Here is a 15,609-nt window from a genome sequence, read left to right as displayed (position 1 = left end):
TGCTGAAACCAGATATATGTAAAGGGTGTCCCAATATTAACACAACATTTGAATTTGCCACCATTCGTGAAGTAAAGTGTTATTAATCTTATTAGAAGAACCATTTGACAGCTGATAGCTTAGGGTTAGCAAAAATGGACTGTTACACAACAACGTGTAGATAGAACAACGTGTTTTCATTGTTAAAAAGAACATTTCAAAAATAATGAAAGTCTGGCGGCCACAGCTCAAAAATTTGAGAATTGGCCCCCTAGATCGTGTGATTAATACCATTGGGTTTCTTTTTATAAGATTATTTGAATTCAAAGGTCTATGCCAACAAGCATGCTTGCATTGAATGAGGAAATTGAGCGCTGCATCAAAGAAATCCAGCCACATTTATGCAAAATGGTTATGGTGCCAAGCAAAGCCGTGGAGGCCATTTGCCCTACGTATCCTGTGTACTTTACGATTCAATAAAAATGTAACAATTTAAAGAAAAAATGGGTTTTTTAAATTAAATTCAAATTTGGTGTTAACACGTTGTTCTATCGTGTAACGCTATTAGCTATTAGCCGTATAACGCTATTAGCTAACCAAAGTATTAGCCGTGTTTTTAATAGAGTTGCCGACAACTACACGAATGGTGGCGAATTCAAATCTTGCTTTAATTTTGGGACACCCTTTATAATGTTAAAATATCATCCATGTAAGACAAATTTATATTATTTGGTTTAAAATCAAGCCAACAAATGATGTTATTTTAAATTTCTGAGTTGATATCTTTGAATACATAAAATTGTACTAAGTGCACAACGATCCTGAATATATAACTTTTTCAAGTCCTTAATTCCCTCCAGCACTTACTTGCCTACTATGCAATTTAGCCAATAAAAAATTATAGATTTCTGAATTTTTTAAAATTTAAGTAAGTTTATTATAATAATTTTTAATAAAATTATTACAGTTTTTTTATCACTAAATATCTTTTTAAAATTTAATTACTTATTCATTTTGAAGTACTTATTAAAATTGTCAATAATTATTAATGAGTCACTTTTCTCCGATTTTAATTTCAAATTCGCCATTTTCTCTTTTGCATTTTTAGAGCATTTCTTAAATTTATAGATAAGCTAAGTTTCTGGGGCAGCTTCAAATAAGTCACGTTCTACTCTTTTCATTATTTGCTTCCAAAAACCTGGTTTGTTTCAATGGAACAAAGATTAAATATGTACAGATGTAAATTACCATCGGATTCTCAGGACAAAAATAAATCTAAAAAGAACCGAAAAATCTTTCAAATATTCAGATGAGAAATAAGAATTTTCTTCTTTGTTTGTTTCAATGCCATAGACATAAAAATCCTGAATGAAAATTCCGTTCCACTTGAATTTCGAAATAGTTTTTCTTAAACATCAAGATAATTATTTTTCCATCTTTCATCGTAATTTTTATACTTTGAAATCATACGATTTAACTCTTTTCTTCAAAGTCATTAAAGTAATAATAATAATTTTGATTTAAATCTGGAAATTATTTATTTTTATAAATCATGCATTTGATATTCATTACTTATTTTTCTATCTGATGTACTTTATAATGGAATTCTTAGTGAATGCAAATAATGGAGTGCTTTTCTTTCAAATGGAATTTTCAGTTGATTTAATTAATGGAATGTTCTTTTTTGTTATAGAATTTTCACTCACTTCGTGATGTGATAGAGTTCCACACACATTTGCTTTCCCTATTACTATACAGAATTTATTTGCTAATTTGTCTATCAATTTACTTAAATTTTAATTCCACGAGAGCAGTGACGTAGTGATAGGTAAACAAGGGGAGAGGTTATAGGATGGGCCACGGAGACAAAGCATGAGTGCGATTACGCCATTTTTTAAAATTAAATGCGATGAGGAACAACAACAAAATAATATCATCCCTCAGGCGCCATTTACGTTGTTAAATCAATAATGATGATGGGAGCGAAAAAATTATATAATGCCCCGGGTGCCATTTACCGTCACTGCATATGAACGATACTAAGTGGTAGTGAATTTGAGGGAAAGATTCTATATTGTATATAATGATAATTAAAGGCTAAAACGTTTAAAATGAAAAAAAGTTTATATATCTTAATCCACTAAGAAATGTGCTTTTAAAAATGTTTTTATATAAAATTTATTATACATTCTAGTTGAAATTTAGCTGGGATCTAGGCAGTTTCAAAAACTGTTTCCAATAGGGTCCTGTATCCTAGGGCAGAGAGTGACAGCCCTGTGGCTGGGGGCCAACCGCCGCCTTCTAAGGCAGCCTTGATAATCCTAAGCACTTCATAGGAGAAATAAAACAGTTCATTAACAAACTAGCAGGACTAGTTTCCCCAAAACGTTCTTGTATACTTTTCGATAAAAGTATTAACCTCGTGTCTGTGGCAAACAATCGATATGAAAGAACTTATTAACTTTTGTACTTAATAGCTGGAATCAGGTTAATACACAAGTACCAGAAAACCGAATACGTATTGTGGACCGTCAGACTGAAAATGAAATTCGACAAGAGCTAAAATTTACTCACATATCAAATATATTGCGTTTTCGAGCTATCGCATGTTTGTGAAACTATCAGATGATTCAAAATTTGATAAAAATATGCATTTCAGATGCAAATCTCATTTACCTAAGTTGACGATGACAATACTTTCTCTTTGTACCAGAAAGTAAAATAGTGCGCTAATTTCCAAAATCTTTCGTTCCATCTTACGCAAAGAAGGATTAGTTGTATTTTGCAGTCGAATTTTGCACGTCGTAATTAATCCCTCTAAATAAAATTTCCATGCCAAACAGAGAAGCATGAAAGATGTTACGTTTCTTTTTTTCTTAATGCTGATAATCAATAAGGTTAGCTTTAAATCCTAAAACTTTTGAAAATGCATTGAATTTCAATTCTTTGTTTCCTTTTTAACTTCAATAGAACAAATGATATAAGAATACCGAATATTGTGCGGAAAAAAATAATACTAAATAAATACTATCGTCGATGAGCTTTTTTTGATGATTAGATGACAGGTGCTTCGATTGCTTTGATCAATGTGTAATTGCAACTATTACATTCATTTCTCACAATTCTGTGATGGCTAATTTTTAAGAATTTTTTATACTTAATTTTTTTTTAAATAAAGGCTGGTTAAATAGTAAAAAAGGAATAACCGAAATGTTTATAAACTTTTATTACATTTAAAAAAAAAATGGAAACTTGGGAAAATCTAGTGACATTGCCTGATCCACTCTTTAAGGAATTGCTTTTGTATTTTATTCAATAATGTTTTATTTATTTAAATATTTCACATTGTATAAATTTTATACGTTGAATAGAATTCAGCTTTTGTGCTTTTCTTAATTATTCTAATTCTCTGCCTTAAGATCCTTTCTACAACTGTAATCGCCTCCCATTTGTGCCAAATGAAGCTTCTCTCGAAATGTAATCGGAATAGAATCTATTACATGAATCGATTCTTTTACTTCACGCTAGCATATCATTGAAAAAGAAAAAAAAAACTATATGAATCCAAAACAACGCATTTTTTGCTTTACTTTTCATTTTAATAATTCATTATTCCTTCCAGAGTGTCCTTTAGCGGAGATGAGATTCCCCCACTTCACGCAAAATGCTAAAATCATACTGCTCTGAGAACTATTGATTATTACTACATATCTTAAAAACTATTTGATGGAAACTGGTAAAAATTGGAACAGTAATGTTTCAGATCTTGCTCCTTTTCTATTCAAAATTATTTAACTTGTGAATTTAAAAATTAATTACAACTATAAAATTCGCTTTCACCTTTTTAAAAGTGCATAACTTTTCTTTCTATTGAGTATTTTAATGCAGAGTAAGAATTATTTTTCAGGATTCATTATATCTTGAAATATGTCTTCCATTTAACATTAGGAATTCAAATTTTCAATTGCTTATAACTCTTCAACGGCTTACTCAAAATTACAAAATATTATATGTATTGCAGCTATCAGAAATCAGATATTTATTGAAAAATGGTTATTGCTATTTGAAAAAGATGAGTTTGTGTAAACCTAAATACGGAAACAGTTAACAGCATTTACAGTTTTATCGTGTAATAATTATTTTAAAAACAAAGAGCAGTGCCTGGGATACATTTTCTACGGATTGTGCTGTTATAAGGGACATAGAATAGATAAGCTGAAGCTTGTAACTCTTCCACCGCAGTGTCGTCAATAATTTTATTCGGAATTCTTTGATAAAAATACGTATGTTTACACTAATTAAAAAATACATTTTTATTCAAAACGATCAGAAATGACTATAACGCGCTTTTAACTCTTTCTAAATCCATGAGAAGTGTACTTCCCACCAAATTCATCAATCTTGTATGAAGTTATGTAGGTTGGCATAAGTTCTGATAAATTTTTTGAATAAGACAGAAACTTACATGTTTCATTCCCTTATCTGACATAAAATGGTGTGTCTTAAGTTGTCACTTAATTATTAATTAAACAAATTAATTAATTAATCAAGTTAATTTGATCTAATAAGCTAAATGAATCATTTTTTCTAAGCCAATCTCAATTCTAAAAATATTTTAATATACTATGTCTGGAAAAAAATGGCCTTTCTAAGGGTTAAACAACGATTGGAAGAAAAAATTGGACAAAGTTCAGAAGAAAGATTTAAATTTTGTTTGTGTTACCCCCTATTTGTGTTATTTTGGTCACATAGGCAGCATCCATGCGATAGTCCATTTCTTTACCATGTGAAGCTATCTCTAAGCACGCCATCGATTTTTCCGTTGTTTTATCCAAAGGTGACGTTAAAATAGGGTCTATGACGTATTTTAATGAAATGAAGACACAAAAAGTACTTTTAGAAGATTAGATAGCCGCAAAACAGAACATGCATGTGGCTTTCGAATGCGCATCAATGACCTTCACAATGTCTGATGCGAAACAGTTTTCTCTTGAATGAACAACGATGTGTCTATAACCATCAGATGTCTATATGAGAAAGAGATAGGAAGTTATAACCAAATAATTTTGTAATTGGTATACTTATTTTGAATAGGCCTGTATATGCGAGATAATGGGTTCATTTAATTTAATTATAAAAAAAGATTCAAGAAATTAAAAAAAATTCAATTAAAAAACATATTTATTAACATTATTTTTAACAACTTTTATCATTTTTAACATTCTTTGTTTACACCTTATAAATTCTTAATTTTAATGCTGTATATTTTTAGTCATACAATTCTGTTACTGCAGTTTTTTTTAAATAATCAAATAAAAACTTATTATACGTTTTATTAAGTATAGAGATACGTGAAACGGCGATTCTGTTTGTATTATTTTTAGCAGTCACTAAAGAGCAGCTGCAATGCATTTTATAATGACAAAATTTTCGTCAATTATAAGCGTGGTCTCAAAGAGTTCATTTCAAAGCATTAATTACAGAGTTATTTCCAGAGCTCTATTCTAAGTGACAAATCTTACGCAAGATTTGTATTTTTCAAAACTTTTTTCTTCCAAACGAGTTATAAAAATTGTTAAAAGAAACAGAAAAAAATCAACTTATGTACCATAACTATTGTACGTAATATAAAAATTACATAATATGTACTCTTTTGGATCTATGGAAGAGAAATACAACCCGAAATTGTTCATTGAAATTTATTTTTAGCAGTTTAAGTCATAATGATCACTGGGGAAGTCTATTTTAAATCATAAATGATCCATATGAATTTTCTTCTGGAAACAAAGGAAAATAGCCCTCAATCTTACCTGTTTTACCTATAACTTTAATGCAAAAATTGGCAGGGAATTGCCCTATGTGTCCTTCTTTGGGAACTTTGCATCCTTCCGTGTAAGTACTCATGGCAGGATGAAAAGGGTCATGACAATTCCGGTCTGTACCATTTTTCGAGTTGCACTCATAACAACTAATTGCATATCCTGGGATGGAGCAATAAAAATTCAATTAAGGAAGAAATATGTTTAAATTCACATTCTCCGAAACTGATTCATTGCACTATGAAATTAAATACAAATTTTTTTATTATTAAAATAAGAATATCCAGATTTGATCAAATTGTTTCAAATTAGGAGTAGTTTAATTTGCCTGATCATTTGTGTATCAGCAATCGTTTGAAAGTGGTATAAGTTCATTTGCTTGTATGATGATACAAAGTCTAATGAATAATTTCAGCGCAAAGTTCATTTTAAAGGAAATAAGAAAACAAAGCACATTCGCGCTTACTGATCACCTTCCCATTCTTAACTTGAGAACGTCTACAGCTATAGACGTAAAAGTGGTGTCTAAGTATTATAAAGTGCATATATATAACGCGATTAGACTACTTATTGCACTACTTAAAGCCAAATTCGTAGTTTTAGCTTATGCCTTGAAAACAATGCAAGATATGGAGAAAAGTCAATCACAAAGTTATAGATCATCATCGATTTCATTTGAAAAAATACCTCGAGGAAGTTGGAAAACTGGAAAGCATGAAAAACGACTTTGATTTGAAATATGATCGATTCATTATGGTGAATCTATTTTCCACTTTCGAGATATTTTGTTGAGATTCTACCCCGTAATGCCGCCTATTGTCGCTGACTTAGACAAGAAGAATGAATGATCTTAAGTACAAATACTATTTATTTTTATTTGCAGGAAAATCTACGCATGGCTTGTGAGTTTTGATTTCACAAAGAGAAATAAACGATGGAGGAAAAAATGTTTATTAAAAGAAATAAAACAGATTGGGATTCAAACTGAACATGAATATTTACATCGAAAAAGAAAAGCGCGCTTAGTAAAGAACTAAGGAAAAAGCGCTCTTTTTACTCAGTGTGTACCACTGCTCATTAAAAATGATAGGAGTGCACTTCTGAAACAAAAAATGAGTGTTCTTTTGTTTTGTTCCAATATTTTTAGAGATAACAACCAAATAAATACGCATTTCTTGGGTTCTCTACTTAATATTCATGTGCACAATTTATTTTTGAATTAAAACGATGACTTTTTAATTGCCTTTATTTCTGTATCTCCAACAAGAATATTAACTCCCAATTTTCTCATTAGTGATTATACACATCGTATAGTGCATAGCCCTTCTACTGTATCAAGACACCATTCTTAGGACTATAGTTGTCGCCATACTGAAGGGGAAGAGCTCAGAATTCTTGGGAGTGTAGATGTACCTTTGAGAGTAAAATTTGGCTTCTGGCTATTTATATTCCTCATTAATAAATGTGGATAAGTTCTTTTTTGCTGTTAAAGATAATGTACGCTTGAAGCATTTAGTTTATAAGCAATTCATTCTTTCACGCGAAGCATATTAACCTTTGACCTGTCTAATATGCATTCAATTAATTCCAGTATATGAAATGAAGTGTCTGATTTGTGCATCGAATGACGGAATTTTTGATATTTAAATCTGTAGATAAGTCAAAGAATCAATTAATTGAATATCAGAGGCACGCATAAACACCCTTTACATTTTTGAAACTACACATGTGTCCAGATAGGATGTCCCATAGAAAATCTAATTTCAAAGTAAATTAAATTTGCAAGTCAAAATGATAGGTAAAGAGATAATTCTAGATTTCTTAAGAAATCTATGCAATAAATTAGATCTCTTTTCCTCACCACTTAAATTTAAAGAGATGAATGAATCGCAAGGATTCTTAAAATTGAACAATTGTATCTCTTAATTCTTCAACTGCCAATCGTCAGCTTCTGTTTCCAGTCGGTGGCAATCCCCATTTTCAGTTGATCAAAGCTTTAGCCACGTTGTCTCCTTTGAACTTTCACTAGTGAATTTTACATGTGGCATTTCTCTGTTTTTGTCAGAGAGGAAGCGTCTTCGATAATAATATTTAAAATCATCGTTAAGATGAAACTGCTAAGAAAAACAAAAGAAGATATGAATAAATGGTTATTTACATTTGTAATTGCATTGGTATACGTAGATGATAACAACGAAAACAGACTTCAGTTTCAAAATTTTTTATTAGAAAGCTTTTCATTTCAAGTTTCAATTTCCCTTTGTTAAGTTAAGCGTAAGTTCATAATAAGCATAAGCAATTTACTTTGTTAAGTTAGGTATAAGTTAATGTTGCTTTTAAATCTAACAAAAATGACTATTTAATTTCTCTTTTCATGAAATGCTAAACTATTTTTATATTAAATTAACCTAATTTATGTAAATAACGAATCAAAACAGGTAGTTTTATCCTTATTTATTAAACATATGCATATATAGAATTAAAAACTTCCAAGACTTACCTTGATTTATTCGTTGAAGGAAAATAGATAATGTTGTTAAAGTGAAAAAATTGATCATGGTAATGACTCTTGCAGTTTACTTCAGAAAGAAAAACAAATCTAGAAAAAAAAATTCGAATGAAATTTTATTTTAATAAATAAAATAATTAGCATTTTTTTTTTAACATAAAACGCGGAAAGCTGATTTACAAATCTAGGGTATGACGGATAAAGTGGTGTTTCTGAAACGGCGCATGCTCGGCCTTAAAGAGATGTGCGATGGGGAAGACATTGTTCATAGTATTAGCATTTTAATCAACATAATGCAACTGTGGATTTGAAGTCAAGTATTTCTTGTTTATGAAACGATTATCGAGCCATATGAGTTTTACCACGGACTCAAATTGACAATTCTCTTGCCTAGCATCATCTTACCTTTGTTCAATAGTAATATAATTGTAATATAATGCAATAGTAATATAATAGTAATGTAATTGTTATAAATGAAAACAAAGTCATCTGGTAATCAGCGTAAAGGTCAACACTCCTGAAAATGAGGAAAAATTAAAATAATGATATTGCGAAATCCATGTTCCTACGGTAAATAAAGAAGGGCCATCTCCGACTTGCATAATAATCTGGATGAAAACTACCTGATAGGTCTAACTAAAATCGAGTCCTAATGGCCATCACCGACAACGGTACAGTCTCTCCCGTAGGAGGTATATCCTGTCTCTGGAGTGGAGATTTATTCCATTACTCTACTCATTAGGAAATCGAGAATCGTACATCCTAACGGAAACTTCCCCCTTTTTTTAATTGTCCCATCGTGGGATACACCGCTATAATAAGAGAAATACTATGGAGCTTCACTAAGAATGGGTAAGATTTGCAAGATCTATATACGAATACTATTCATTGCTATGTCATCTTGAATGGTTATCCTTCAATACATTTGTTTCTTAACAAACGAAGCAATTTTGTAGTTATTTAGAAAATGCCCTACCACAAAATATACGAAAATATTTAAAATTTAAACACAAAAAAATTTCAATTTATGTTTCGGATTTTAGAAAATACATTTTGCTTCACTTAGTTCTGCAAGTTTTGTATTAAATGATTCCGAAATAATAATGCGTTCCTGGGGCCAAATTGGATCTTTTGAATGTATTGAATGAATAGAGAGTTTTGAGAATACTTTTAAATCTCCATTTGAGCCACATTCAGATGTGGAGGTCACCAGTGATCTGTAATCATCATTAAAAGCAATAAAGACCGAAAAGGCACTTTTACATTACACTGACACTAACAAAATATAATTCAATCAAATGGAAGACAAATATTGGCGAAACCCCAACCTTTCAGAAAATATTAAATTACAAAGGCTTCAGCTTCTCGACAAAGATAAATGCAAACAATCGGAAAAAGCAGAAACTTTCCAAACATCCCAAAAGTTAAAAAAAATAAAAAATTGGGAAGATATTTACTAAACAAAATTTCCATGGATATTAAGTTATACAAAACGAATTGAATTCACTTAAAAAAATCTACAAGGTGACTTTTTAAAAAATCCTACGGTTTGATTTATCCATCACGTTATGTCTCAAAGGTCTGTAATAAAAAGAGAGAGCAGTCTTGAAATGTCAAAGGTGATGCTGGTCACATCTGAAGTACTCGTGTATTTATTGGACAACTTTCCCCAATCTAAACTCACATTGGCGACTTTTTAAAAAATCCTACGGTTTGATTTATCCATCACGTTATGTCTCAAAGGTCTGTAATAAAAAGAGAGAGCAGTCTTGAAATGTCAAAGGTGATGCTGGTCACATCTGAAGTACTCGTGTATTTATTGGACAACTTTCCCCAATCTAAACTCACATTGGCGACTTTTTAAAAAATCCTACGGTTTGATTTATCCATCACGTTATGTCTCAAAGGTCTGTAATAAAAAGAGAGAGCAGTCTTGAAATGTCAAAGGTGATGCTGGTCACATCTGAAGTACTCGTGTATTTATTGGACAACTTTCCCCAATCTAAACTCACATTGGCGACTTTTTAAAGACCAGGAAGCATTCACAACAGATTTCATGTTTTATGTCAGAAACCTTTTGTTGTATTTTTTACATTTATAAGATTTTTTCCTATAAATATTGCGAAAATAAAATTTTTGCTAATCAGACAGAATTATTACTTATAATACTTATACTGATACTTATTAATATTATTATTTATACTGATACTGATAAATTAAAAATACTACGTAAATGAGAAATCAGTGTTGAAATTTGCATTCTAAAATGGTTTTTATATTTATAAAATAGTGAAAACGGTATTTTAGACTATTTTAACAAATATTTTTAAAAAAAAATCTTTTATTTTAATTGTAGAAATATTTTAATTTTTGAACGAATTTCATGCAATTTCCTTTAATTTTCTAAGAATTTAAAAAAAGAGAAGCGTATTTTTTTAAAGGTTAATTGTTTTATGCCATTTCTTAGTTTTTACTTATATTCAAATACATATAAATAAATTACTGATTCTTTTATCAGAATTATAACGGTGTTTTTATTATATAAAATAATAAATAAAACAGCCTTAATTCAGACGCATGTCTGAGTCACATTATAAAACATAAATACAATTTTTTTTGCAAAATATTGTAAAAGTAATATTTCTTTTAAAAAAATATGAAAATCATTACATTTTTGCTTTTATTAAAGTTTCAAGCTTTTAAACAAAATTTCAATAAAAACAAACGTGGGAAATTAGTTTTTAAATCAATACATATTATTCCATAACATGCATTTATTATTCAAAACAGAAAATACTGTACATAAAGAAAAGTTTTAATGCTTCATATTTGAGAGGTTTCTTAAAATACAAATAGAAATTGTATGATTAAAAACGTAAAAAAGTGTCCCTTCTCCTTTTGACATTTAGCTTTAGAAACGTTCAGGAATATTAAATCTCTTTGATATAAGATATCGGAAATTTGGATCGACCTGTGTAAAAGAAAAGAGAAGAGTAATCGCCAAATTTTCATTCATATTTAATACTTAAGGATTTCTTTATTCACTTGGTAATGATAATGGGGAAATGACTGATAATCTCTCATTGTTTATTTTCTCGTATACGAAGTATAGAAGAAAGTATTGCAATCGCGGAAAAATCGAATCAAGATTATGACATATCTCCAAGTTTTAGACCTTTCTCATTTTCAAAATAAATAAAAAAAATTGTATACTGTTTGTTTGTCCCTGCGTTCATCTGTCTGTCTGTGACAAAGATAACAAAAAATGTTTTGAACTAGACAGATGAAATTTGATAGACGTCTTAATACCAATCTTCTAGATTTCTATCAAATTCTGAGCGAAATACATTCAGAAAAAGTCTGTCTGTCCGGCTGTTCTAAGATGAGTTAAAACAATAATTAAGAAAAGAAAGAGAGCAGGGGGTATAAAATTCGGTACACAGATTTAACATCTATTGTGTGAACACCTACCAATTTTGTTCTAAATTCAGCAAAAGGTTAACCGTCTGTCGGTCTGTGCTTACAGTAGCAAGTAAATGGGAACTCCAAATGCAAAGACTCAAATATAGCAAATTCGGTATGTGATTACAAATGTATTTTTGTGTCAATTGTTTTTTGGAATCAATAGAGAAAAACGCGTCTAAAATAGAGATTCTGTTTTCGGTTACTATTAACCTCACGCCAGAGATTAACTGCCGAAAGACTCGCCAAGGCTCACACGGTAGATTCAGTAAAAATGCTAAATTATGCCAAGGTTAATACTTCGTAAGTGTTGTACGCCAATGCCATAACAAAGCGTTTTCTGCCTTACCGAAGAACCTCAGTTTTTAACGGGATGTGGAGGATAACATCTTCATTAAAGAATACGCGAGAAAGTTTTCGGGAGACAATTCCTGCTGGTTCGTTAATCAGTTAATATTTTCCAATCCTTTCCAATGTTCGTTGCTCGGAGAATTTTACCGGAGGGCAGATATCTTCCGTTCCCTTTTAATAATTGCATTTCAGTGATTGTTTCATAAAGCAGCTGACATTTTTTTTATGAAATACATTTTCGTCTACATGTCTTAATGAAATTCACTATAATATTGCAATATGTTGTATTTATAAAGAACTACAAACAAGATTAATCATTATTAGGAAAAAAAAAGCAGATATTTCCAGTTCTTTGCAGAGATATGGTAAATTAGATGGTCGCTCTTTTGAATAATATTTCGATATTTGCTTGGTTTGATTTAGCTCATTTAGATTAAGGTCCTTTTCTGAAACAATCTGGAAGTTAAATAGGGACGAACCTCAAGATTTTTTGAACCATTGTCAGAATGAAAGGACAAAATCCAAGCTGATATTCTCTTTCCCATATATCAGATCGATGCTCTCAACTAGGAATCAAACCTCTAGAATAAATTTCTCTCTCTCAATCCGAATCAAATTGGAGACGCCTTGGCAATGGCGAACAATTGATTTTTGGCGTGCAAATATCTTGGCGAGCATTTTTACTCAATCGATCGTGTAACCCTTGACGATTTTTTTTTGGGGGGGGGGTTAATTTCTAGTATGCGGCTAATAATATGAAAACAGAATTTGTTTTTTAGACTAATTTTTTCTAAACGATTGAAATCAAAATTTGACACAAAACTATAATTGTAGTCAAAAAATCACATGCCAAATTTGGTATTCTTAAGTCATTGCGTACCCCTTTTATATGCTTCTTAAAGTACAGACCGACAGAATATCAAATCCTAGTTGTATTTGCCTCAAAATTGGTTGGGTATCTACAATGTATATGTTAAATCTTACACCAAATTTTATCTACCTAGCTCTCTCCGATTAATAATTATCGAGTTAACTTACATTTGAAGAGCCGAGCAGTCAAACTTCTACCGATTGGATTTTGCTCATAATTTGATAGAAACTTACACATTTACTGTAAAGACCATACACCAAATTTCATCAGTCTAGCTCAAAGCGTTTTTTTAGTTATCTTTGTCACAGATAAACAAATTTCCAAAAATGTGTTTTTCGAGCTCAGGGAGGTCTCAAACTTGGAGATTTCTCAAAATCTCGAGTTCAAATTTCTTGACAATTACAATACTTTCTCCAAGCTTCGCACACGAAAAAGTAAAAAGGTATGCATCTCAAAATAAAATAAAAACATTTTAATTTTTAACTCAATTTTATTAATTTTCAGGAATCTAAATTTGAGCTAATTTTGAAATCCAATTATTAATCGAAGAATAATAAAAAATTACGCATTTCAAATCTATTTTACCGTGTACGGCAGTCATCGGAAAACTACGTTTCACTGGTCAAATATGAGCTACTTATAAGTTATTTTATATTTTAAAATGATAGTGTCATAGTACATAATTAGTACTACCTGATTCGCACCAGATTATGAGGAACTTTTAAAAATTTAATCATAGTTTTGAAGAATATTTAGTCCTTACTGAAATCTATGGCAAACTATATTTGCTTTTTTTTTTTTTTTTTTTTTTTTTTTCTGTTTTTCAATTTTTGCACATCTTTGAAGTAAAGCGGCGAAATTATTTAATTTTTCATTTAGAATTTCAAATTAAAATAGTCAATAGCACTTTTGTTCTCTTTGAAGGAGATCTCTTTAAACATTTTAGCTAATAATCAAGACTGCATCAACATGTGCAGTAAACTGAAGCAAATGTTATTTCATAAATTACTGTCGCGATTTCCAATCCCACGACATCGAAATAAACAAAATTTTTCTTTTTTAATTTCAGGGTATTTAATAAAAAAAGTAATACCATCTTACCTAACTCAGATAGAGCATGAACTTCTTTCTTGAAAAATAAAATGCTTTGTCCATGTGTGAAATGCATTTATTATTAGTTCAAATACCTAAAAAAAATAGAGCAAAATATTATATTATTATTCAAAAATTGAAATTTTTTATTATTAACTTCATATATTTCTTCATTTTATATTGCTTTGCAATAAAATTATAATTAAAAGGAAATTTTTTAAAAATTATATTTTTACATACAGTTAAAAGATTTTGTTAAAGAATTGCAAATGCAGGAATCCTTGAAAAAACTTGTTTGGTGAAATTGTTGTTCATATATCTATTATCATGACTGAAGTCTCGTTTATGTAATTTCCGGTGGTTGTTTGAGAGTTAATCTCATAACTTTGAGCCATGATCAGATGACAAGGGCAGCATCCGAAACAGAATGCTTCTGTAAATATATCTTGCTAAATTACCGCCACACACGAGCGGAAGGACATTTGGCCCACTTCAAATGTACTATGCTCCAGATTTACATTCACGAAATACAGTCAGCTCTTACTGATCTTGGATTTATATCCTTAAATACATTGCACTCATGGCAAAATCTTTTTCCACGAAATTAGTTTTATTTGAAACAGTTTAGATATATCGTTTGAGAGGCTATTTTGAAACGAACTTCGTAATTTTAAGCTCCAGACAGATGATGATGACGACACCTAATGTGCCCTCCCTCTCACTCCGAACGTCACCAGAGGGAGGACGCTTGGTTCAGAATGTCAGATGTCAGAAGCAAAACAAATGGGACTTATTTGTAAAGCCTATTTATTAAACAACAGGTAAAGAGCAAAAAGGTGCTATTGTTTGATATCATTAATTTTAAAAAAAAATGCGATTTTTTTTGTTCCTTGGAGCAAATTACAAAAAAAAAAAAAAAAAAAAAAAAACGCTATTCACAAAAGCCAATATTACATGGTTGGTATGATGGTTAATACATAGTATGTCTTCCAGACGATGCAATAAAGTCCGTACAACGCCTAGGTATGCTAAGTATCAAATTATCTATCTGATCTTGGGGAATATTACACCACTCATCAAGCAGTGCTCTCCGAAGTTCAGGTAGACATGTAGGAGGTGGTTGACGAGCTGCAACTCTTCGGCCAAGCATGTCCCACACACTCTCTACTGGATTCAAGTCCGGTGAGAATGTTGGCCAGTCCATATGGGTGATATCCTCCGATCGAAGGCATTCGTTTACGATGTTTGCACGGTGAGGACGGGCGTTGTCATCCATAAACACGAATTCTGCGCCCATGGCGTCCCGAAACAAACGTACATGTTCTTCCTGAATGACGTCCCGATAGATTTAGCCTGCCGTGGTTCTAATTTGAACATGCAGGTCAGTTCTGGAATCCAGAATAATTCCTCCCCAAACGAGCAATCCTGCACCACTGTAACGGTGTCGTTCAATGATGTTCTCTTGGTGGTAACGGGAACCTGGCGCTCTCCAAATGAAAGTCCGGCGAGAATCACTGCAAGCTAAA

The 15,609-nt window shown here is 31.0% G+C and overlaps 1 protein-coding gene across 1 annotated transcript in view; it reads right to left on the bottom strand.

The window, feature by feature from the left end:
* The window catches only part of LOC129960513 (uncharacterized), a 35,577-nt gene that overhangs the window by 3,438 nt on the left and 16,530 nt on the right, over window positions 1–15,609 (bottom strand). Inside the window, exons 2-4 of the mRNA XM_056073989.1 lie at window positions 14,093–14,178; window positions 8,299–8,397; window positions 5,790–5,960 (exon numbers count right to left, since the gene is read on the bottom strand). Coding sequence (XP_055929964.1) covers window positions 5,790–5,960; window positions 8,299–8,356 — 229 coding nt within the window. The 5' untranslated portion in view covers window positions 8,357–8,397; window positions 14,093–14,178. The remainder of the gene's footprint in view (window positions 1–5,789; window positions 5,961–8,298; window positions 8,398–14,092; window positions 14,179–15,609) is intronic.

This window comes from Argiope bruennichi, chromosome X2 (assembly GCF_947563725.1).
Source record: "Argiope bruennichi chromosome X2, qqArgBrue1.1, whole genome shotgun sequence".
Taxonomy (NCBI): Eukaryota; Metazoa; Arthropoda; class Arachnida; order Araneae; family Araneidae; genus Argiope; species Argiope bruennichi.
This window is presented reverse-complemented; position numbering and strand designations above follow the sequence as displayed.